This window comes from Anopheles stephensi, chromosome 3 (genome assembly GCF_013141755.1).
Source record: "Anopheles stephensi strain Indian chromosome 3, UCI_ANSTEP_V1.0, whole genome shotgun sequence".
Lineage (NCBI taxonomy): Eukaryota > Metazoa > Arthropoda > Insecta > Diptera > Culicidae > Anopheles > Anopheles stephensi.
Genome location: NC_050203.1, coordinates 68,714,308 through 68,738,843, shown reverse-complemented (window position 1 = coordinate 68,738,843; position 24,536 = coordinate 68,714,308). Strand labels below are relative to the sequence as shown.

General features: G+C 46.7%; 3 protein-coding genes and 2 non-coding genes across 8 annotated transcripts; 4 read left to right on the top strand and 1 right to left on the bottom strand.

Moving 5' to 3' along the window:
• Positions 1–1,343: 1,343 nt before the first annotated feature.
• Positions 1,344–7,362, bottom strand: LOC118512443 (protein pigeon). Of its 3 annotated transcripts, XM_036056906.1 has the most exons (5): positions 6,568–7,362; positions 5,053–6,491; positions 3,191–4,436; positions 2,354–2,993; positions 1,344–2,152 (listed from the first exon to the last, which is right to left on the bottom strand). In XM_036056906.1, exons 1-5 carry the CDS (start codon positions 6,629–6,631, stop codon positions 2,071–2,073), a joined length of 3,471 nt encoding a protein of 1,156 aa, XP_035912799.1. In that variant the 5' UTR covers positions 6,632–7,362; the 3' UTR covers positions 1,344–2,070. The 3 variants fall into 3 exon arrangements, 2 of the variants coding, with proteins under 2 accessions (XP_035912799.1, XP_035912800.1); XM_036056907.1 differs by lacking the exon at positions 2,354–2,993 and having other exon boundaries at positions 6,568–7,353; XR_004906302.1 differs by lacking the exon at positions 1,344–2,152 and having other exon boundaries at positions 2,860–2,993; positions 3,070–4,436; positions 6,568–7,358.
• Positions 7,363–7,585: 223 nt separating this feature from the next.
• LOC118512445 (SUMO-activating enzyme subunit 2) lies at positions 7,586–11,137 on the top strand. Of its 2 annotated transcripts, none has more exons than XM_036056909.1 (6): positions 7,586–7,740; positions 7,852–8,015; positions 8,138–8,292; positions 8,364–8,651; positions 8,721–9,253; positions 9,312–11,137. In XM_036056909.1, exons 2-6 carry the CDS (start codon positions 7,872–7,874, stop codon positions 10,181–10,183), a joined length of 1,992 nt encoding a protein of 663 aa, XP_035912802.1. In that variant the 5' UTR covers positions 7,586–7,740; positions 7,852–7,871; the 3' UTR covers positions 10,184–11,137. The 2 variants fall into 2 exon arrangements, with proteins under 2 accessions (XP_035912802.1, XP_035912803.1); XM_036056910.1 differs by having other exon boundaries at positions 7,636–7,733.
• A 1,540-nt stretch (positions 11,138–12,677) lies between these two features.
• Positions 12,678–21,034, top strand: LOC118512444 (dyslexia-associated protein KIAA0319-like protein). Its single transcript, XM_036056908.1, has 7 exons — positions 12,678–13,255; positions 13,334–15,219; positions 15,285–15,584; positions 15,643–15,948; positions 16,022–16,256; positions 16,343–16,510; positions 19,796–21,034. The coding sequence occupies exons 1-7, from the start codon at positions 13,048–13,050 to the stop codon at positions 19,987–19,989; spliced, it is 3,297 nt and encodes a 1,098-aa protein (XP_035912801.1). The 5' UTR covers positions 12,678–13,047; the 3' UTR covers positions 19,990–21,034.
• Positions 17,124–17,245, top strand: LOC118514930. Its single transcript, XR_004906905.1, has one exon. It is a non-coding gene; the product is annotated as a U5 spliceosomal RNA (small nuclear RNA).
• LOC118514932 lies at positions 19,453–19,574 on the top strand. The gene has a single exon (XR_004906907.1). It is a non-coding gene; the product is annotated as a U5 spliceosomal RNA (small nuclear RNA).
• Positions 21,035–24,536: the final 3,502 nt, after the last annotated feature.

Below are 24,536 nucleotides of genomic sequence, written 5' to 3'. Positions count from 1 at the left end.
GACCATCTTCTATAAGTCAATCCAGATACTGGCGTACGCTGCTGACATAGACATCATAGCTTTGAGGCTCTCCTATGTAGCAGAAGCGTATCAAAGGATCGAGCGTGCGGCACAGAACTTTGGGTTGGCGATTAACGAGGCGAAAACCAAACTGATGGTGGCACCACCAGCGGCCCTGCTAACAAACACTGATCTACGAAGGGGTGATGTACAGATAGGTGACCGCACCTTTGAAGACGTCCAAAACTTCACCTATCTGGGGTCAAAAGTCAGCACCGACAACAACTTTGATGTTGAGTTACGCGCAAGGGTGCTGGCTGCCAACCGGTCATGCTAAAACCTGAGGAAACTTCTCCACTCTAAATACCTGTCGCGACGGACGAAGCTGGAACTGTACAGAACATTTATAGTCCCAGTACTCACATACGCCTCTGAAACATTGACTCTGTCTAAAACTGACGAAGCCCTCTTTGTCGCGTTCGAGAGGAAGATGCTCAGAAGGATTCTTGGCCCCGTATGTGTGGAAGGACAATGGAGGAGCCGCTACAATGACGAGCTCTACGAGCTGTACGATGATCTCACCATCATGCAGCGAATTAGACTCGCCAGGCTCCGGTGGGCTGGTCACGTCATGAGAATGACACCGGACGACCCAGCCCGTAAAGTCCAAAAGACGGGCAGAGGAGGCGTGATAGGCCTAGGCCCAAACTGAGATGGAGTGATGGCGTTGATGCGTCCGCCAGAACGGCCGGGATAACGGATTGGCAGACGACGGCGCTAAACCGTGCGAGCGGTATCGAGGATTGTTGCAGCAGGCCAAGACCGCAAGCCGGTTGTAGCGCCTGATAAGTAAGTAAGTAAGCTTACCGGTCATACTAAAGCCCAATGATGTGTCCAGTCCGATAATAAGACTCAGCCAGCCGCCGACGGGCTTGTCTTGAGACTGGTACCATACAACTCAGCCCCGAAAAGTGTTTTAGGCCACCATAATGATAGGGAAGTAAGTCAAAAAAAACTGTGGAACAGATACAAAAAGCTTTCATAGTTTTTTGGGATGGATTCGAAAAGTTTGTGGAAAAGTGTGGAAATTAAAAGCTACGCTACAAAAATAGGCCATATTTACTGTTGAAAGATGGAAAACGTAAACTGTAGACGAAAACGATGTAAGGTGATATTTTTCGTAAACAAAAAATGATAATCGACTGTAGCTTGAGGGGTAGTCTTCCTACTATTGCTAGCTTTCTATTGTAATATTAGTAGCCATTCGTCACGCTTTCGAAACAAAGACGTGTGGTTATTTTCTTTTCAATTTCAAATTTCTTCACCTAAGAGAAAGACAGTGCTTAGAGATAGTCGATTGATGTATTTTGGTTTGATTAATGATTTATTTTTGATTTAGTTTCTCCATCCCAAAATTAACCTGCCAGTAGTAGGACACTACGAAACAATAAAAAAACAAGCTTGAAAGTGACTGAACAAAACATGTATTTGTTAACATTTTCTTCAATCTGCTGAATGCTTTTAATGATGACGCTACGCATAATTCTTTGCCACTTTCGGCTGAGATTAGAATTGTGAGTATCCTGTGCGGGGCTTACAGTGGCGTGCTAATTGTGCTAAATCATTTGCCTGCTAGTTTGACCGACTTTTGGTCTTTAATTTACTTGCAGTCAGTTAATTAAGCAAATCAAATGATGATTTGTCTCCGGCTTATGTAGCTGTTTCGTAGCAGATAAGACCCCTTAAAGCAAAAGACCGCTTGGAGACGAGTGAAGACACGGCTATAGAGAGTGACATCAGTCTATTGATCACTTTAGAACTTACGGATAACGTTGTGCGACAGAAATCAAACCGTGACGGAACCCCGCCAATATTACCGTCGTGTTATTTGAACGTTTAAGTTGCTGCTAACCAGCCAAATGGAACCAGTCGGAGTGTCCTTATCCTCCACCCGATGAGAGGTGGAATAATTGGAATGTTTCCAGCATTCTCCTCCCACATTACACGTGGAAGTTCTCGACGGACGTAAGCGTGGTTTCGATTAGCAGATTAAAGTCAAGTTCGTTAAGGTTAGCTTTGGCGGTAAGCAGGTCGAGAAAATTGTCCAACGGTTGCTGAAGCTTCCGGGCCGCACCTAACCCTTGGCTGAGATCTAAAACGAATTGAAACGAGCAGAAACACAGTTAACGAATTGAAACGAACGGAAGAAAAAAAAAAGCGTGCAAAACTTAACAAAACCGATGAAATTAATTTAAAACACCAAAACAGCAGCATGCGCACCGGTGATGAATTGAAATGTTGGGACGCCCCGAAAGGAGCGGTTTAAAAAAGCATTCGCAGCATTTGCACATACCGCGCAACGGACGCTGCCACGCGGAAATCTAGCATAACAAACACGACCACCGCAACGACTGTGCTGGCCACAATTAGGTAGCCAACGCCGAACACCAACGCTGCAGCCGCTCGGCCGCGGCACGATTCCAGCCGTGCGTTTCGTTCCGCTACATCACCGCGTCTCGCCAGACGGACAGCTTTGTCCGGCGTGTCGCGACAAAGCTGCATGAGAAACGAGGACGTAGATGAGGTGCAGCGAAATCGCTGGCAGTGCGCCCGTGCCCACCGAATCGGTGACGTACTGCCGAACACGCTCGTTACATTGGGCTGTTCATCCTTGCCATCGCTACCGCTCCCGGTTAAGCCCGCCTCGAGGTCGACCAGCGACGAGGGCGAGGTTACCAGCCGGAGCGCGTTTAGGCTCGCGTAAGTGCGCAGATTGCGCGAACGGGATGAATTTTCCTCGTGATCGAGCAGCTCGGATGATGATGCGGGCGAGCAGCAAACCTCCGAGGAAGAGGAATGTAAGGATGATGGTTTCCGAATGACACGATTCGCATGCAATGGTGATGGTGGGAAATGGTCTTTAGCGGCAGCAAGCGTGCCACAGGCAAGGAAAGCAATCATTCGCTCACAGCAGTTGCTAAAGCATGCGGAAACTGGAAGCGGAAAAGAACGGAAAATGAATGGGAAAATGAAGATAAAGGGAAGGGTGTTGAAGTGACACAAACTTACGGAATGGTGGACTACTGAACAGGACAAAAACATGCTAAATATCTACAACACACACTTAGAGGAGAACACATTCAAAACAAGATACAAAGGCGTGCAAATGCACGCTTCCTGTTCGCTCTACCTTTCGGTTGATAGTCCCGCTTTTTGTGGTGTGCCGAACCGCGCGGATGCACCGAGTTGCCGGACAGGATGTTCATGGCGTGCTCGCGCCCGCGCAGCATCGCACTCACCGGATGGTTCCAGCCGTTCAGCAACCGTCGCGCCCTCGATCGGGGCAGTATCATCAGCAGGTTCAGCTTCTGTCGAATGCCGTCGGGCGTGTCCTCGATGTCGGCAAAGATTACCTTCACCACGTCGATCTGCAGCTCGAACACGTGATGCTCGACGTACTGCATGAAGCTGTCGAACGGCAGGGCCCGGTAGCCGAGGTACGAAAAGAACGAGCAAAAGCCGAGCGGCAACGGAAAGGCCAACGTTTCCACCGCCAAACAGTACCGCTCCAGCATGGCAAACAGCCGTACCTGCAGTGCCCGTTCGAGCTGATCGATCAGCGCAAACCCACGGCTTTCCGTACCCTCGATCGCGAGTGCATGGTCCAGCCCGGCCGTACGGCACACCAGCACACAGAGCGCTCGCGATTGTTCGAGCTGGGCGGCAACGTATCGCGTTGCGACGGCGTGTACATGCGAGGTGGCCGGATTTGTGTCGTGGAAAGCGTTCTTTAGCCACCGGAAGCCGGTCACCTCCTTCACGCTGTGCTTTACCAAATGCATGCTCAGCTCGCGCAGATTCACGTTCAGCACCAGCTCCTGCTTGTTGGCCGTACATGCTTCCGTTTCCGTAAACGGTAGATCGTTCTGCAGCCGGGTCCGGGCGCTGGCCGAACCGCCACCCCCCGTAAAGTCCACCCCGAACGATCCACCGATCGGGTTGGCCGGTGACATTGGGGTGGTGCAGCGGGAGAGCGCTTCCGGCTGGTAGCAGGCCAGCGAGTACATTAGCTTCTCGCGCACCTGGTCCTGGTGGAAGCGGGGTCGCTCCTTGCTGCTGCCCCCGTTCTCGCTTAGCCGATCCCACAGCTGGGTCCAGATGTCTTTGCGAAACGGGGAAAGCCGCTGCTGGGGCGACAGCAACATCATCGACGTGTTGTAGAGCGTTTCGTGCGACAGACCGACGTTCAGCTTGCCCACCCTGGCCTCGATCGGTTTCGCTGTGCTGCAGGTCGTTAGGGGAAGCAAGCGGAACAGGGCGAGCTGATCGTGGGTGAGCCCTTTCTTCGCCGAAGCGTATGTACCGGCCACGAGAGCCTCTTTGAGCAAGGGTACCGTGTCCAGATGGAGCGGACGCTCCATGATGATGCTTAATATCTGAAATAGTTTTCGGAAGGTTTACTTTAAGTGTTTAATCCTGTTGTTTTGTTTTCCTGACTATGTATGAATCCATCCCACAGGGTTTTTAGGGTTTACCAGATATTCTTGGACACGTATTAATAGTGTTTGAACCCTGTTTTTAAGGGAATATGTTGGAAAACGTGTGGCAATAAGGCATAAACGCCATTCCACTAAGTCAAATTGTAGCCAGCTCGACTACTCCATCCGTCCGGGTCATCCGGTATCATTCTCGTGACATAACCAACCCACCTGGGTGAGTCTAATTCACTCCTCAATAGTAAGAACATCAGTAATGGCCTTTGCTCTTGCAGCCAAAAATCCTTCAGAGCGCATTCTTATTGAAAACGGCGAAGATGAGTCAGTGTTGGGCAGGGGTTCATGTCTCACAAGCGTACTAGGACTATCAATGTTCTGCACAGTCCCTGCTTCGTCCGTAATCTCCGAAACTAGACACCCTTTTATATATTAAAATAATTCAAAACTATCAGCAGAAATCGCGAATCGAATCCAAAAATAGTTGGGAAGCTACTAGCTATCTCTGGGACAGATTCAGGTAAACGTGGCCAAGCGCGAAACAATCAGCTATACCTACCTCGGAAAAGATTTCAATAATATCACCCCCAGTCGAATGGGCCAGAAAGTAGTGCACGATCGCCAGCCGATTATCGATCGACGTATCGTTCCGGAACGCATCGATCAGGTGCGATTTCGGTATCGTGATCGAGATCAGATCCAGCGTGGCCGAATCGTAGCAAATGTTGTTCGTCGCAAAGCACGGCACCAGCTGCGTGATGGGTGCCCGCGTAAACGGTGCGCACACGATATGGCACGACGGTTCATGGGACAGGCCCACATCGAGCAGGTGCATGAACAGGTCGGCCTGAAACACCAGCACATGATGGTCCCCGTGCAGCGTGAACGTTGGCTTCATCAGTTTCGCCTTCTCCCACGGTATGCCCGGCATGACGCAGTGTATGACGCACCCGTGGTGCAGGATCGTGACCGAGTACGCGAAATGTACGTCGAAAATGTTCTGCGCCGTGCCGTTCGATTGCGCTTCCTCTTCCTGCTGCTTGATCGGTTGATAGAGATAGTAGTGGCAGACGAAAAGCATCCCCGACTCATCGCTCACTATGACCAGATTGAGCGAGGAGTCGTGTATGCGCAGCGGCACCGTATCATCCTCGTAAATGTCCTCGCTGCTGGAGGAAGGAATTTTCGGCAAATTAAGCGGTATGTTTAGCACCGTCTCGGTCGGCAGATCGTCATGAAACTGGAACGCGGAAAGGGTTGGCTGGAGACGGCTGGACGCGTCCCCGTGTTCGCCGGACGCTTCGTCCTCCTTTTCGAAGATGGTTCTGGCGGTTGGTTTGAGGTGAATGTAGTACAGCGCTTGAACGGCCGGGTCCCACTGAGCCCATATGAACGCTTTCGTCAGTGTTTCATGCTTCATTGCATCCCGGTCCAACTCCCAGGCGTTTGGGTTAGTGTAATCGATCCTGCTACTACTGCCGCTAGAAGCGAGCTCATGCTCAAAGCTTCCGTCCCCCGATGGTGGTTCGATTTTTCGTAACGACGCTGTATACAGCACCACGTGCTCGTGGTGCACCAGCAGTAGAAATTTGTCCTGATAGTTCTTCTCGAAGGTGGACAGCTTGCGCCACAGGAATGTGGCCATCACCTGCCGGTTACGCTCCACAGCGACTAGCAGATGTGGTCGTACCGATTCCACCTTCGGTCGCACCTCCACCAAGAAGGCCCGATAAACGTCACAGTTACGGCCGGATTCGTCTTGCTTAATCTCTTTCGTAACGTAGAGCAGCAGGGTGTGGGTTAGGTTGACCGAAGCCTGAATTACGTTTTCCCTGCCCGGGAAGGTGTACAGCACCTCGAACGTTTTGTTTTTCGGCATGTAAATGCCCACATTGGTTCGCTGCTCGTCCCGCCCAATTTTGGGATCAAACGATACCCAGCTCGCGAGCAGGGAGCTATCCTGTTCTTTTCCTAGTATACGCCATTCTATTGCCACATCTGCAAAATAAAAGGGTGGAAGAAAATAGTTAGCATAAAAGACTACGTAGTTCTTTTGCATCATCCGGCATAGTACCCTTGTTGCCGTTCACGGATAGTAAACCGCAAAAATTGGCGGCCAGATTTTCCTGCTTCAGCATGATTATTTCCTTTCGCTATTCCTCGCAAATTCCAAAAGACACACACACCAACACAAACACGCGCCCACAGCCCTGCAGGACAATCTTTCGAGAACGAGTAACGATTAGACCCGTGTGAAAATCACGTTTTTCCGGGATGAACTTCACTTCACTGAACCGAACATCAATACACTAAACGGGGGTACACTTTCCGGACTAACAAAATTCAACACTCAACTCTTTTTTTGTACTAATGCTTTTCTCGTACATCATCACATTGCTGAAATCAATAATCTTTCTCCGTTCGCTGTTCGCACTCTGCCGTCAATGATGCTGGAATTCGGTGCTGCTGATAAGTTTACGGGCTACCTCGTCGCCTGACTCATTGCTACGCGTTTCCTTCCCCGACACTAGCCCTTCAAAAGGCTGCGTTTGCGTTGTCGGCATTTCCCGGTCCCTGCGCCACTATCACCCACCCTCTCCTTATCATTCTCTTTTTGCTTATCAGCAATAGTTGTCCCGAGCAACGAACGACGCTTTTTTGTGTTTGCTTTTCTCACACACTCGCACATGCGCGTGAAATTGTAAACAACGGTTGAAAGGGTGAACATATACGGATTTTAATCGTTGAAATGGGGTGTTTTTTTGGTTGGCATTGACAAAATAGTGCTCTTTTTAGCTGAAACGATTGTGGAACGGTTACGTTGGGTCTTTAGAACGCCTCCATGGAAGTTGGGAACGATACACAAGAAGAGGAATTAAAGAAATGTCGTTATTAACGGTTTGTCTGTATGTTTGATTGCTGCTAGCTTATCTACTTCATCAGCACAGCCCTGAAGCTTCATCATTGGATAATTTTTGTTTTTATCAATTTTCTACACTACTTCTATACAACTTTTTCAATCGATGGAGCTTCCTAATCAGCTTCAAACGAACTGCACCCTGGGTATCGGGTGCAAAACAATTTGAATTTGTTGGCTGTCAAAAGCAGCTGTCATTTTGCGGCTGTCAAACTGTCAACAAGCGGTTGATGGGGAGCAAAAAAAAGCAAGAAAACAAAAATCAAGAAGCAGAACGCTGTTTTGTGTTGTGTTAATTTATGTTCCCCGGTTTGCTAACAAAAGTTTACTGTAAGTTTTCCGATTCTTTATGTTGTAATTCCTATTCCGCTACACGATAGAGTTGTCCTGAAAGTGGGTTGCTAGTTGCACACGCCTTTATATCACAATCCATCCCCACAGAGTGAACACCGGGAGAAAATATGGCTGCCCAAATTGATGGCGTTTTCGAGTCGGGCCTGCAGCAGAAAATCAAGGAATCGAAGGTGTTGGTTGTCGGTGCCGGTGGTATAGGGTGTGAAATATTGAAAAACCTTGTGCTAACAGGATTCCAGGACATAGAGATCGTAAGTACAGCGGACGCGAAGGGAACCTCCGTTGAGCGTCGCTGAACACATAACCTTACATTCCATTTCGTATGAAAATGATGATACATCGCGATGCGTCTCTTCCCTGCCTTCCCGTGCAGATCGATCTGGACACGATTGACGTGAGCAACCTGAATCGTCAATTTTTGTTCCACAAGGAGCATGTCGGAAAATCGAAGGCAAACGTTGCGCGCGAGAGTGCTCTCACGTTCAATCCGAACGCCAACATAAAAGCGTACCATGACAGCATTACGACGTATGTATCCAATAATTGAATGTTTCGTTAAAAGCGGCTTCCAATAATCATATCAATGTGTGCCTTTTCAGCAACAACTATGGCGTAAATTTCTTTCAACGATTTTCCATCGTCCTGAACGCGCTGGACAATCGGGCCGCGCGTAGCCATGTCAATCGGCTGTGCTTGACGGCCGACGTACCGCTGATCGAATCGGGTACCGCCGGATACAACGGGCAGGTGGAGCTGATCAAGCGTGGTCTCACAACGTGCTACGAGTGTTTCCCGCAACCGGCCCAGAAAACCTTCCCGGGCTGTACGATTCGCAACACCCCGTCCGAACCGATTCACTGCATCGTTTGGGCGAAGCATCTGTTCAAGTAAGAAATCCTGCCCGGCAGAGAATTAGAATGGAGTAAGAATAATTTCACTCATATGTTTGTTTGCAGTCAGCTGTTTGGTGAGAGCGCTGAAGATGAAGACGTTTCGCCCGATACGGCGGACCCGGAAGCCGGTGCCGAGGTCGGTCAAGCCGCACTCGAGAAGGACGCAAATGAGAAGGGGAACGTAGATCGCGTGAATACGCGCACCTGGGCAAAAGAATGCCAATACGATGCGGAAAAGATTTTTAACAAACTGTTCTACGATGATATCAAATATCTGCTCACCATGTCCAATCTGTGGAAGAATCGCAATCCACCCAAACCCGCCAAGTGGGACACCGTGCAAGAAGACGCGAAGGAGGAGGATGCCATCGTGGATAGTGTAGCGCGGGATCAGACCGTGCTCAGTATGGCACAGTCGGCAAAGCTGTTTGCCGAGAGTATTAAAGCGTTGGAGGCGGCGCTTGCTAAACTCCCGGACGGGGACCATCTCGTGTGGGATAAGGACGATAAGGAAGCGATGGATTTTGTGGCCGCGTGTGCCAATATTCGGGCGCAAATTTTTAACATTCCAAGAAAGAGTCGATTCGAGATCAAGTGTAAGTTTGATGAGCGTCTCTTATACCAGCTTTTAACGAGATTTGCTTTGTGTTACAGCTATGGCCGGCAACATAATACCAGCGATCGCGACTACCAACGCCATCACGGCCGGCATTGTTGTAATGCGCGCCTTCCGCGTGCTGCAGCAGGAGTTCGAAAAGTGCAAAACGGTGTACGTTCGGCTGCGGGTTAACCCACGGAATCAATTCATCGTACCGGACACAACCATCATTCCACCGAACCCGAAATGCTACGTCTGCGCCGCAAAGCCGGAGGTCGTGCTGAAGCTCGACACCAAGAAGCTGACAGTGCGCGAGCTGCGGGACGACATTCTGATCAAAGCGCTAAATATGATCAGTCCGGATGTGATGCTGGACGGGGCGAATTCGATCGTGATTTCTTCCGAGGAGGGAGAAACCGACTGCAACAACGCGAAGACACTGGAGGAGATGAAAATCGTGGACGGGTGCATCTTGAAAGTGGACGATTTTCTGCAAAACTACGAGCTGAGCATTACGGTGCTGCACAAGGATCCGGGCCGTGAGGAGGCACCGTTCGAGATCGTTGCCGATGCGGAATCGTTGAAACCGAAGGAAGCGGAAGCAGAAAGCTCAGCAGCGGCACCGGGACCATCGTCCGCACCGGCAGACGATGCCCCGCAACCGTCGACATCGAAGGGTGTTAACGGGTCGGCGAATGGGAAGAATACTGCCCCGAATCACGATAGCGACGATGATCTGTGCATAGTGGAGGAGGAGGAGGAGAACGTCGAAGGCCGTCCATCCACCTCGAAGGCGTCATCGAGCAAGGCAACCGTGGAGAAACGAAAGCACGCACCGGAAGAGGATGAACCGGCCAACAAAAAGGCGAAAGTGTCCTCCTCGCACACACCCATGGATGAGGACGATGATCTGATCATCTTGGATTAAGTAGCTCGGTAAGGTGTCTAAAAGTATATAAACACACACAAACACACACACAGAGGTCCTTATCAACAATCCATCTCACATTATGATCGATATCAATCTAAAACCTTACAGTGAAGTAACTTTGTAATGGATAGGAACATCTCCGTAATAAACGTACTCATATCGGGCGTTCATGACGAACAAAATGCTTCTTTTTATCCTTTGGAAATCGTACTTTCGTTTGCTTTATTTTCTAGCACATCGTTTAACACAATTAAATAACACAAACGTACACAATGATTAGTTTAAAATATTGTCAAATGCCAGACTATTCTATCGTTCGACTATCGGCTACTTTCGCTCGTTGCGCTCCCTCACAGGTTTCGGTTTCGGAGCGTTAGCAACCATCTCCTTTGGCCGGCCATTTTTGTTCACCGATTTTGTCCCTGCGCTCGTCTTGGAAGCGTTTAGCTTTGCCTTGGTGCTGGTCTTCTTGCTCGCGGTGCCCGGCGTAACGATCGACAGCCGTACCTTACCGCCGGATCGAGCAATTTTCGTTTTTGTAATGGCGGTTTTCTTCGTGCTGAGCTTTGCGTTCGGGGCCGCCAGTTTCCCTTTACCACCGGTCACTTTGCTACCCTTTTTCTTCTCGTTATTGTTCTTATCCTTTACCGGCTTTGGCTCGGTTTTGGATTTTTCCTTCGCCTTCGGAGCTTTAGGTTTCGGTTTGATGGTATCAACCTTCTGCTGCTTCTTCACACCCTCGGTGTAGGCTTTGGTGAAGCGGATGCTACCGTTCATGCCACTGCCACCGGTCACGCGCTCGACGATATCCTTGCTGGTGAGCTTTTCGAACGCTTTCTTCACGTACGCACTTATTTCCCCCTCGATCGTGTACTTGCCTTTGATCGTTTTTTTGATCGACACAAACGATAGTCCCTTCCGGCGTGGGTCGTTCTCGGCGATGGTGTCGATGATCATCTGTTCGTAGGACTTTTTACTACCCCCTTTTCCCCCATTGCTGTCCCGGTCGGTGGTCGTTATGAGCGGCAGTTGTCCTTTCCCATTTGGTTTGGTTTCCTCATCGGCGTAGGTAAGTTTTTTCGAAACCATCGGTTTTGCGTCCGTGACTTCTTTCGCCATTGCAGGAGAGTTGAATGATAAACGGTGCGGGACGACCATCGGCTTCGAGCGGAACGAATCAACTGATCCTGGGGGGTGGAAGGAAAGTTTTTGGGTCCGGTGGATTAGTAATGGCGACTGATGGTTTAGAGCACATTCGGATGCATACAGTGTAGCTCACAGGCCATGTTGGGCACTTGCAAAAGTTGTGCTTTACAATTTTGGATCCTCGTAATTCAAATTCAACCGTTTTTTTGTTTTGTTTGTAAGATGTTCTAGGAATCCTGACCAAGTTTACCAGGTTTGTTAGCATGATAATAGACTGAAAAACTCCTATGGCCCCGTTGGTAGTTTCACGAACCTGCGCAAGCCACATTTTTGATTTCTTGTCTTCTGTTCATCCTGGCAAACATTGATTGCATGGTCATCGATCCCAGAACTCAGATACGTCTCCGAACTCTGTGTTCTGTACGGCAATCTCACTGATATGAAGCAAATTGGATTGTCCAGACACCGATTGGTGTTCCGGTAGCGGATGGATGATTATTCGAAAAAAAGATGAGAGCATTGATACATCCGACAGAGATGGATATTGGGGTGATAGTTAACGGTACCGTACACGTCTAGTGATATCTGCAACAGAGATCGCATTAAAGATAATCAATAAAGCGCGGGCTTCGACATCATGGGCACGATTTTCACCCAGTCTCTCCAATTCTTTGAGAGGACATCTGCGGCGGTGCGTACATCCGACTAAAACGCGAGCCCGATAGGATTGGACTGAGGATCGAGATTGCTACCTTGGCATGATCGTAACTTCGGACAACAACGTAAGCAGCGAAATCCGAAGGCGGGAATCGTGCCTACTACGGGCTCCACAGACTCCTGCGATCCAGAAGACGCGCCATTGATACGGCTGGTAGTCCTCTACGGGCACGTGTTCGGACGATGCTGGCGGAGGACACCAATGCGGTTGGCAAAGCCGGAAGGATACACTGATTAGGGCACGTGATGTGGATGCCGGATTCATGCCCCTACTAGGAAGGTGCTTGCCAGCGGCCCGTTCGGCATGAGCCGTAGAGGAGCACAGCGAGCTCGTTGGCTGGATTGACTTGAGGGAGATCGGATGCAGCCGGGGGTGGAGGAGTACAGTCATGGACCGTGTTTTCTGGAAACGTATTGGACACCAAGCCATGTCTTCTTAGGGAAAGGCCAAGAAAGAAGAGAGAAGAGAAGATATTCAATAAATAACAAAAACAAGAAAATCTAACAACAAAATCAACTGCCTTTTCAAATCCAAAAATCACAAAAATGAGAAAATTTGATGCCAAACGAAATGTGACAGAACCACCCTGTGCTCCCGTTATCGAACGATAACAAAACAAATCACTTCGCCGTGTTTGACGTTGTGTCAGTCGTCTAGCGTATTTGCACAGGGTTCCGTCTTTTATCAATAATACAAAACACACACGCACACACTTCCTCTGGGTCGCGTTTCCGGAAGAAAAAGCGTTCTCGTCAGTAGCATTAACGGGTGCAATTACAATGCACCGAACCGATTGGCGACGGACGAGCTGAAAATAAGTGCATTGCATTGCAGCGCAATACGGGTCAACGCAACCGTGATACGCAGCGGGCAAGTGCATGCACCGTGGAGCGTACCACTCGAAAGTGCAAGGTGGTAACCGGGGGCTGGTGCAGGGGAGGAGCGCAGCAGATAGTAAAGCATAGCAACAGATTTAACTAGAAAACAGGTGGCGGCAATGGGTGCTACGATGGTACGCGAATGGCTTTGTTTCGTGTGTTTGGTGGTGGTGGTGGTTGTCAACATTCCTTCGGCTAACTGTGGCCTTGACGAGGAACGGAAGACGGACGATCGGCGCGGTCTGGCGCCGGAAGCGTCCGAACTGGCCGGCATTGAAAAGTGTCCTCGAATGATGCATTACGTGTTCGAAGGTTACGCACCGATCGGTAAGCAGTGTGGCGCCTGCAATGTCCCTTCCCACCGTATCCGTACTTTTGACCCCTGTCCTTTTGTTTTGTTTTTAGGTAATAAAAATGCCGGAAACTTTACGGAAAATGCGAAAGCTAGCACGCTGGAAGAGTGCGTGCGGGACTGCTGTGTGAAGGGAACGAATTGTCATACCGCGTTCATCTTTAACCATACCTGCTACCATGTGAAATGCATCAGTAACGATTTGTGCCTTCCGGCGAAAAAAGAAACCACCTCCACGCTGCGCATGGTGCTGGTAAACCCGATCGACGATGGGCTAGTGGAAGCGAGCTGGTGGGAGGTGCTAAAGAAAGCACAGGAAAAGCGGCTCGGTGGTGCACCGGTGGTACCACCGGTACGGATAGCGGAAGACGATGGGGAAGAAAGCTTGCTGGGCAAGCTGACGGAAATGTATAACCTTGCGAATGGAGTGCCGCGAGCGAGGGGCGAAGATAAGTACGGTCTCCCGTCGGTGGAGGATATATACCGGGGACCGTACAAATCGCTCGATTACGGTGCACCCGGGGTGCCAGGCTTTGAGAAGTACGCCAACAACTACATGCGCGACCAGTACGACGAGGAAGCGGAAGAGAGCAAGTACTATGCCGAGACGAAAGCGCTGCGCGGCTCGATGCGTCCGTGCGATGTGACGCGGGAAGATTCGTGCGGCCGGAACGAGGTGTGTGTGCGCGTGGTACCGAACGTCCGACAAGGCATCTGCACCTGTCCGGAAGGTTTAGAACGAAGCGAAAAGGATGTTTGCCTCACGAAGGAACAAATAGCGGAACAACAGCAGCAGCAGCAGCAGCAGCTCGTCCCGCAGATGTTGTCCGCACAGAAGCTAACGATGGGAATCGGTGACACCGACGTTGATCCACCACACCCAAGCACTACGAAAGAGCTAACCGTTTCGGTCGCTTCGAAGGATGTGCGGCTCCCGACCAACGAGGCCACACTGTCCGCGTACGTCATACCGGACGAGAAAACGAGCGGCGACAAGTACAACTACCTGTGGACGCTCGTATCGCAGCCGAAAGGGGACAGTAACAGCACGATCGCGGATCAGACGAAATCGATCGCGAAGCTGTCCGGATTGGCGGAGGGCCTGTACCAGTTCAAGGTAACGGTCAGCGGCCAGAATGGTTCGTACGGGGAAGCGTTCATGAACATTACCGTACTGCCGGAGCAGAAAATTAACAAACCACCGCGTGCGGTTATAACGCCAGCGAACCAACCGGTACGTTTGCCGAACCACGAAGCGATCCTCGACGGCAGTGCGTCGAGTGATGATGCGAAAATTGTCCGCTGGCAGTGGGTGCTGGCCCAAGGACCGCTCGGTTATCAGCCCGAGCTGCCCGAGGTGAGCACACTGCAGCTGAAGGATCTTACGATCGCGGGCAACTATACGTTCAACCTGACTGTGGTCGATGAGCAGGGATTGAGCAACAGCACGACGGCCATTATACAGGTGCTGAAGGAGATCGATTACCCGCCGGAAGCGAATGCGGGGAAAAATGTAATTCTATATCTACCGAACAATAACGTCACGCTGAACGGTTCACTGTCGAAGGATGATAATGGGATTGTGGCATGGGAGTGGACCAAGATCAGCACCAACCAGTCCAAGGCGGTCGATATGCAGAACACGCGCACCCCTTTTCTGCAGCTATCGAACCTGGAGGAGGGTGTGTACGCGTTCGAGCTGAAGGTGACGGACGTGAAGAACCAAAGCTCCACCTCGATGGTGCACGTGTTTGTGAAACCACCGACCAACCGTCCACCGGTGGCGAAGGCGGGCGCAAACGGTACCACGATCTATCTACCGCAAACCTGGGTGGCGCTTAATGGAAGCGAATCGAGCGATGATATTAAAATTAGCTCGTACTACTGGCAACAGATATCGGGCCCGAATACGGCGCTGATCGAGAATGCGAATGCTTCGGTAAGTTTGAGTTCATTTGCTCGGGAATGTGATGTGATGCAATCGTCTTTTGCTTCTCATTTTAGATAGCGAATGCAACCGCAATGACGATAGGTGACTACGTGTTCGAGCTGATCGTTTCGGACGACGCGAATAACAATGCATCCGATCGGGTACGCATTACGGTGGTGCAGGAGAAGAACACGGCGCCGATTGCGAATGCCGGTGGCGATCAGACGGTAACACTGCCCACCAACATACTTGTGCTGAACGGTAGTCGGTCGAGCGATGATCTGGGCATTGTGCGGTACAGCTGGACCCGGGAACCGAGCAGCTTGGCGATGGGGACTATCATCGGCGGCACTGATAGCAAGCCGGTTCTAATGGTAAGTGCCTCGTAGCCGTCGCCAAGCAAGGTAGTGAATACATTGTTGTACCTTCCAGCTAACGAACATTGTCACCGGCCGGTACGTGTTTAAATTGACTGTATACGATGGGCAAGGCTTGTCCGCATCCGACACCGTAAGCATCATAGTGCATCCGGATCCGTTGCTGATGAGCTTGGTCGAGGTAACGATCACAACCGAAGCAACCGTACTGACGGCAACCGAGCTAGATTCGATCGAACAAAAGCTAACCCTGCTGATCGGTGACAATATGGCGAAGCTACACGTTCGCGAGCTAAAGGTGGAACCGCGCACCGGCCAGGTGGTGATTGTGTTTTACGTGGAGAAAAAATACGGTCTTGAGGTAATTTCTGTGAAGAGGAGAACGCCGCAAGAATGTCGTGAATTATTTTTTTTTCTTTATTTCTTCTCGCCAGGATAAAGACAAACAGGAGGTTATGCCAGCGCTCGAAGTGGAGCGTATACTGAAGGAAAAGTTTTGGCGTGACTATACCATCCTAGGCACGTCGGTGGTCGGCATACGGACGACCGTCTGTCAGAACGATTGTTCCGGGCACGGTGTTTGCAATGCGGAAACGCGCGAATGCATCTGCCAAAGCTTCTGGATGCCGGACATTTTTTACTTTTGGGGTATTGCGGAAGCAAATTGTGGTAAGTAGCGACGGTACGAAAAAGGGGAAAAATGGGTCTTAGTTCAAAATGTTTTAAAATGAGGGTTTGTTTTTTTTTCTCACTAGATTGGTCCATACTGTACGTGATTGTTGGTGTGCTGATAGTGTTTTTTGTACTGTCCGGTATCTGCTGGGGTATTACCTGCCTTTGCCGAAGGACAGCCAAACCACGCACGAGACCAAAGCCGCAAAAGTATTCACTGCTGCAAACGCACGACGAGGAACTGCCTTCATGTGAGTATTCGTAATATTTTTTCTTCTGCTTTGGGCTAACAATCTGTAAGGTCATCCCTGCTATTTCTGGCTTACTAGACTTAATGATACCACGTACGTTGGATTGTCAGTGATCACCTATGGGGGATCGGTCCGGATGGGATTTGAACCCCGGTCCTGCCGTATTCGTAATGATGTTCAATTTTAAGACGATTTAAAAGTGAGGTTGAAAACCCCTGCATCGGTGAAACCCCTTCAAACCCGACGGAACCCTATAAATGTGGTGAAAATTTGTTGTGCTTCGGTTCAGCGAACAGATGGCTATCATTGCGAGACCGAGAACAACAAAACATATTTTTGCTTGCCGGTGTTCGGGAAAGTCGAGAATTTTGTACAAAGGGGAAATATTCGTTTCGGAGGATTGTTTGTGAATTGTCTACTGGCTTGGAGAAAGCATCACAAGACACGTTAATTTTACAGGTAAATGTAGTTCCGCTGCTTCATTACACTGTTTCTGCAGCTCTGCAGCCGTCATTGACAAATGGGAGCGAGGTGCGGTTGTGTCATGTGGCCAAGCATCGCTAGCGTAGCATAGCGTGTTTGGGCCCGGTCGTTTGGAAAGCGTGATGGCAGGTTACTCTGATCTCTCTTCAGTTGTCGAATAAATCTTTCGCCTTTTACTAAAGATTTCCGTGGAGAGGGATACTCTAATGAGTCTGAAATGAATTTTTGTCGTCTCGACCCCATTAGGGGTTGAGCCCTGATGTGAGTATAACAATTGTTGGATAAGATTGTTACTTTCTGATAATATATCTAGTGGTCAGAGCATTCTATCTAATTCTGTCTGAATGAAGAGGGAACAGTGAACTTGCTTGCAAAGTTAGTAATCCTGTTGTTGCTACTGGGCATCTTTCGCTACTTGTGTGTTGAATATGCCGATGATCCTTGTAGTCTTTTAAACACTTTTAACACAGTTTAAATTGATTATTTTACGCCTGGAGAACGTCAGCGTATCCTAAGTTTGAAACACTTTCGCTCCTGCAGTTTGTGATTAAAAATGGAGTCCAAATTACTAGACATGACATTTGTTATGTATCGACCTCTATAATACTACAGACCTTGATAAAAGGTATGAAACATACACATATCAAGTAGATATCTATATATTCTTGATATGTTAACCCATGTTTACGTCTCTATTTAGTTCCTTATGATTTCAAAATCTAAGGTAAATACATCTGAATGTCTTTACTGGCTTGAACTGAACACTTCAATTGACGCATACCGACCTCAGAACAATGATAATGGCGAGAACGTCAGATTTCATCTAAAGCAAGCTTCTTGTTGTAATATGTAATAGGGTAACTGCTCCAGTTTTCGGCAGTTTACCTATTTTCGGCAGATCGGCAAAAAAAGCAAAATTTTGGGGAAAATTAGAAAAGAAATGATCTTTCAACTACTTTTAAAGGAATACATCATTGTTTATTCTTTAAATACGAAGTTCTGACGCATTCAGATTGATATTTACCGAAGTATCGAAATATTTGTGCTGAGCTCAAAACATTTCGTCAGATTGGCTTTGTGCCGATAGTTCGGCAGTTCTGTGATTTAGCAAACTAGAGCATGAAAAAATGAGGTTTCGATTTTTCTGAACAATTAGTTCAGATTTTCTGAATTAGTTTAAAATTTATTCAAAGCTCATTGAGAATTTAAAAATCTAATAAATGATAATTTTTTCACTTTAAAGACTGCCGAAAATAGGTACAGGGTAAATGTTGATTTTTGACTGCTCAATCCAGTGCAATTTCAGAACGATTTTCGAGAGACCAATCCAAAATAGGCAGCGTAAAATTAATTATTTAACTACTTTCTATCAAGAATTTAAGCAAAGTAAGAGTAGAAAATTGTGTAAAATATTTTTCTTTAACTAATTACTCCTTTTCAAGTGTTTCAAATCGTCTATTCGTGATGCCGAAAATAGGAACACAGCCTGCCCAAAATAGGAGCATTCTGACCAAAATAGGAGAAAAACCAATGTTTGCATTTTTACTAATATTTCTTCAAAACTGGGTTTCATCAATAAATTATGAGTGCTGAAACATTCTTTGATAGGCTTGCAACCAAAATAATACCACCATCAATCAAAATTATTAAGTTTAATAATTGCATTGGTTTTTTTTCTGATCAGCTGCACTAACGTGCCGAAAACTGGTACAGTTACCCTATTTACGCTCAGCTCCCCAGAACGAACGAAACTAATCGAAACATTGGCAAGAACGCTCTTTTTGGCTCATCTTTACCACACAGTTTTTTTTTCTGTGCAGAACTTAAACGCAAATATGATTTCGGCGGAGTAAAACATGCACATGATGAGTACTTGAAACCTAGCATTCGCGTGATTGATTTTAAAAAGCCATATTTTTAGCACACGCTGACATAGTTCGATTAATATTGATTTACTCTAAAAATAACTCAAAACAGTTATTGTTCTCGTAATGTTAAAAATATTACATTAAATTGGATTAGGCCTTGGCATAAATGTACACACAACACTGTACGGTGCTGGACGGTGAATACGCGTCTGTGGAGCCTTACAAATGTTTCCGATTCGCACGTGGTCTGTCATCTACAAGGGTGGAATTGTCAGAATCGCGTGAAATGAAAAAAAGAAACAAAAACACACAAAGGGAAAAAGCAATTCAGCCGGCGTTTTCGGTATTTTGTGATATAAAAGACGCAAGAAGGCTGAAATTAATGCCTCGAAAGCGATATTTCTGGGTTTGCCTAGAGCATTCTCAGTTGCGTTAATGAACTTGCCCTTGATGTAATGCGGTTTTCATACGTATGCTGAAAGCGATGTAAAGAAGAGTGCGTATGGAATGTGAATGCGTGAGCGGTAGTTAAACATCGCTAGAGTAGCACGGTGTGTTTTGGTGTGGTGGTTTGGAAAGTGCGTTGTGGGTTTACTCTGATCTCTCTTCAGTTGTCGAATAAATCTTTCGCCTTTTACTAAAGATTTCCGTGGAGAGGGATACTCTAATGAGTCTGAAATGAATTTTTGTCGTCTCGACCCCATCAGGGGTTGAGCCCTAATTCTAAAACAAAATTATTTATAGTTACACAGCTCTTCCGCGATATGGTTGGTTCCTGACCTTAGCGAAGATATCTTGTCTATCTGGGCGGAATATATGTGGCTTACTCATATATACTCTAATTATTTCGTAACAATGTGCCCACATACCTTTGCTAGACTGCATTTCACCATATCACTGCGTTGCTACAAACCCCTTTCATCTCTACTTGCAGTCAATCGCGCCGGGACAACCATTTCCGACAGCGAAACCGATTCGGACGTGCTGTTCGAGAGCCGCTCGCGACAAAACGGGCTTCTGCCGGGACGATCCGGTAACGGGGGCCTGCCGAACGGTGAGCTACGTAACGGTGCTGGCGGCCATCCAAAGTACGGTGTTACGCGGCTAGGACGTCGCATAAAGGCTTAAAATGGGCGAGCCTTAACAAAAAGAACCACCACCAGTAGTGTGAAGAAAGGAGAGTTGATAACTATTCCGGAAGTCTCTTGGACTGCCATATTTGTCACTTCCTTTACCCTGCTTTAGTTAACCGCAGTCGGGCAGTTCAGTCCAGCGTAGTACGGTGGGAGAGTCCTGGATGGGATTTGGTGTCGGTCCTGTCGCCGTGATCGGAGCCGCTCCAAATGAAAACAGCTAGTCGGAAGAAATTTCTTTACCAATACGTTCCTAATGCGCTTGTAGTGATTTTAGTGGTGTATGTGTATAGCGACCATTTTCTTTGTGGAGCACCTTTCCACCAAAAGCTTACTTTCTTTCCATTCCTATTTTAATCCGTTTTATTTTGGTGTTAAAATATTTGTTCCTTATAGTTTTTATTTACATCTAATGCGTTCTTATGCTTGTATTCACATTCCTTTATCAAACATCTTATAATGATACGTGCTTTCAGAGTGTGTAGGTAACTGTAACAACCAATGTGATTCAAAAGCCATCGAAGAAATCAAGGACACAACAACCTTACCAGTAAGATGAACCAAGTAAGGGATCAGGCGAGCCGCCCACTAATGGATAATCTTTGTTCCTTCTGTGAATGTTTGTGCATTTATCTTGTGGTGAGTCGTTTTTAAGCTAATCCTACCACCGCGTTGCGCTACACGGGTCCCGTGCACCCGGATCGAAAGGGGTTTTGCTTATGAGTGTTGTCAGGTTTTTTTTTCGTTTTCGCTCTATTTTAAATGTGTATCCCATCATAACATATTCCCCGTACCTTTAGTAAGTGAACGGAACGCAAAACCAAAATACACGCACATACGGCAAAGAAGAAAGTATTAATGTGTACGAGTGAAGCCCGAACCGCGAACCTGTAAGCGGGCTGTGAGCAAAGGTGTCGCAGACGGTGTTAGCAGAAGGCGTGCGAGATTTGAGGATCAGTGACAGTGCAGTGTAAAGCCACCACGGATGAATTGAAGTGTAACAGAGAGGATGAAAAAAATATAATCAGTACACAAAGGTATGTATCTGTAGATGGTTGAATTTCATTCAGAAAATTGTGATAATATCACATAAATTATTTTTGTTACAATTTATTTTTTATTAAAAAAAATCTAACTCCACCTATTGGCAGGAACCAAAAAATCCGCTACGGATGATTCAAAAGGATTACATTTTTTTTCAAATTTTAGAAAAATGTCCTAGCACCTTAGCTGTTGCACCGTGAGTAACATTAATGTTCACATGTCTTCATTCCCATTCAAAACCTTAACGATCGTCTAGCCTAGACCTTATCCACTATTTGGCAACAGATTGATTGGAATGGGTCCTTTGAAATGAGGTTCGTCGAAATAGTTATCATGTTTGCCCTTATTTAAACAATGTTATCCAACTTAAAGAACCTTTCAACTAAGAATCCGTCTAATACCTGTTATTATGTTGAGGCATTCAATTGGAAAGTTCGAATATATGGGGACGTTCGAGATCTATTTTGGGTGATTGTCTACTGCTCGGATATAGTCGGTTTCTACTTTATATAACGAAAGCGATGTCCATCTTGACTAAGCACCTTTCTGCCAGAAGGAAGAGGATGTTGTAAAAGGCGTACAAGATGTCGGACAGAGCATTATGATTTCCAACGGCTGTGTTGAAGGATGTTACAAACATATCTACAAGAGTAGTTCCACGTCCACATCGCGTCTGCTTGGTTATATAGCTCATCAAAATCAATCCATAGAACAGTAAAATCTAGATTATAGTACATAAAAACATTTAACATTAGACGATAGATAGCTGAGACCGTCACTAGGGTTATTTAAATTCAGCCTATTTTTAAATGCTAACAGTACAGAATGATCATTTAATCGTGAAAAATGTTAACAATTCCACCCCATATCGCATCGCAGTTCACAACCTTCAAAACATGAACCAGCGCTATGTGCGCTGCTGCATCATATCTTTTGCATACTAATTTAACGTCATGTGCCCTCATCTAACGGATGTGGATGTCGATGCTAATTGGTGCAATTATCAGTGATTTTAAACTTTATTAAACGTAACCTTACACTGCAAACAGCCAAAGCAAACGCTGGTACGCGCACGTCCAGCCAGCATCAAATTAAATCGCTCATGATCATCAATTAGCAATTGTGTAGCTTGCTGGGGTTTCTTCAAGGAACTGCCAAACGGAACTGGGTGTGCAATTATGTAGCCATGTAGCTCACACACAGTACACCGAATGGAATCCGTTTGTTTTTGAGCGTTGTAAACCTTATTACAACCCACCGCCCCTCTGCCTTGGATATCGGTCAACAATAATGAACCGTATCGAATTGCGGTTCTAGCGTGGCGCTGCGTCACATTGATTATTTACAGAATCGGTCAAACTTCCTGTTTTGGTTTTCGGGAGGAACCAAGTTTGAACTTGAAGTTTTGTTTGTTTAGCTTAAAATCATGCAACAGTTTATATTTTTTCGATTAAAATGTGGGTACAAAAAGCATAGAGTTAAAATACGTTCTAAGAGCCATTGTGGATTACAATAGTGTAGAGCTGTTCACATTAAAGAATTTTGAATTGTAATAACTGTACGATGTTGTAATGTTCTTAAGTTGCTTAAATAACTTACTTCAACTCTTTCTGGTCCTAATGTTCAGTAGCTATTACATGGTGGGCGTAGAATAATAGGATAGTATCCTCTGATAGAGATTTCAACAACAAATGAAGGCAGTGCAGGTTAGCTGAGAGGTTCCTCGATCGACGATGCGCCCACCGTCAGAAAGATCTTTTTCACGATCTTCTTCGGCTTAGAAATGGACGACAACGTGATCTTCTATAAATATGCTGTCTTTCTCCAGAAATGAGAGAATAATGCAAATCTTGAAGATGTTACAACCATCAGCATAATAGTTATCTTTTTGAAACTTCTTCAGTTAGGGTTAAAGCAATTTTTTAAAACTTACACCATTGAGCAACAAACCTTAAAACCGAGACTCTGCTGTACTTCCTCTAGTTCAGCATTCTGTAATTCCTGACCTAATTTTCTCATACGCCCGTAACTCATACTACAAGGAATTATGTGCTGTGCCATGCGATCGGTTTATGAATCTCTATTGGAATCTCTTTTTTGCTACAAACATGCATTATTGTGACTTGACTCCGGACTTGAGCTAAGCCATAACAAAACCGACACAAAACGTAAACCTTTCCGTCCATCTCACACATGATTTAGGGTGGGACATGTCTGAAGCCAAAAAGGCATCCACTGTGTGCGTATGTGTACCTCTGATGTTGATGTATTCGTGTGTGTGTGTGTGTTTTTTTTGGGGATACCTCTCTTGACCTTCGCGCGAACGATCGTCCGCCCTGCGCTCTGCCCTCTGCGCGATCTGCGGTGTGTGGGGCTGGCTCGGTCCCAAACGATGGGCAACGATCTCGGTTCGATCTGCTGTACGCTCCTTTGTTGTTGTTTCGTACGATACATTGATGAACGCACTGGTTGGGGCTCCCATTTCCATTCGCCTCTGATCGCATCTGCCAATTCACGTGCCAGCTAGCTGCATGTTCGTTGTTCGTGCTACTCTGCTCTCGCCCAGCATAAATTACATCATCGTCATACATTTAAACCACGCACAGCGTAAACAAAAAGAAAACGGCGACGTCAAAACTTGTGCGTCGTACCATGCCGACCAAGGGGGAGGTACGCCATGAGCGGAATCGAATGGGGACTCGTCATGCAGGAATTTTGGGTTCAGGAAAAATGAAGAAATGCGCTCTCCACTCCAAAAAAAACGTCTTTTGGAGATTTTATTACAGGGTTTCGAACCATATATAGTTGAAAATTTATTTATTTATTTAGAAAAAAATATAAAATTTATTTATTTATTTAATTTATCTATTATCTATAAGGATAAGGCTTGTTAGTACAAATACAAGCCTGTTGAAGAAATTTGCAATCATGTAATGGAAATTTGCACATAGTAAGAAGATATTTTCAATGCGGCTATATAATTTTGCCATGAGGTGTAGACTAAGGAATTAGTAATTGAAACAACATTTCCAACTAATTATTGACTTAAATCAATTAACATTTCCATACTTCCCAGTTTAGCATGATTGGATTAAACACTCGACAGGAATATTCATATCTGATTACAACCATCTGCCTTCACCGAATGCAAGATTACATTAAATGATTGGAAAGCTCCTCAGCTGGGTTTGCAATATTCAGCTGGCTAAAGACCGAATAAAGACCCTACTACTCACGAGCACTTCCCATTCCGCAACTGAGATAACTTAAATTTAGATAAAAATGTGAAAAATTGTATATAAAAATAATATATAATAATAATTATAAAATGTCTGAAAAATATACCCCTTTGGGTAACTCAGTAGCGATAAGTGGGGAAGGGGGAGAGAGGGAAGAGGGGGGAGGGTCTTTAGGCAGATTTAAGCCATTCAGCTCTCCATTTGAAAAATTCTCCTACGTGATTTCAAAAACGCAAGTTCCATTATGGATCATGGATCA

What these genes read in the sequence shown, in the direction of transcription:
- LOC118512443 (XM_036056906.1), bottom strand. Translation starts at nt 6,631, where the DNA reads ATGCTGAAGCAGGAAAATCTGGCCGCCAATTTTTGCGGTTTACTATCC. An exon ending in TTATTGAAATCTTTTCCGAG is followed by an intron (nt 4,437 to 5,052) that starts GTAGGTATAGCT and finishes AAACTATTTCAG; the next exon opens with ATATTAAGCATCATCATGGA. An exon ending in GCGGGACTATCAACCGAAAG is followed by an intron (nt 2,994 to 3,190) that starts GTAGAGCGAACA and finishes TTCCGCTTCCAG; the next exon opens with TTTCCGCATGCTTTAGCAAC.
- LOC118512445 (XM_036056909.1), top strand. Translation starts at nt 7,872, where the DNA reads ATGGCTGCCCAAATTGATGGCGTTTTCGAGTCGGGCCTGCAGCAGAAA. An exon ending in TACCATGACAGCATTACGAC is followed by an intron (nt 8,293 to 8,363) that starts GTATGTATCCAA and finishes GTGCCTTTTCAG; the next exon opens with CAACAACTATGGCGTAAATT. An exon ending in TGGGCGAAGCATCTGTTCAA is followed by an intron (nt 8,652 to 8,720) that starts GTAAGAAATCCT and finishes GTTTGTTTGCAG; the next exon opens with TCAGCTGTTTGGTGAGAGCG.
- LOC118512444 (XM_036056908.1), top strand. Translation starts at nt 13,048, where the DNA reads ATGGGTGCTACGATGGTACGCGAATGGCTTTGTTTCGTGTGTTTGGTG. An exon ending in CGAAGGTTACGCACCGATCG is followed by an intron (nt 13,256 to 13,333) that starts GTAAGCAGTGTG and finishes TTTTGTTTTTAG; the next exon opens with GTAATAAAAATGCCGGAAAC. An exon ending in TCGAGAATGCGAATGCTTCG is followed by an intron (nt 15,220 to 15,284) that starts GTAAGTTTGAGT and finishes TTCTCATTTTAG; the next exon opens with ATAGCGAATGCAACCGCAAT.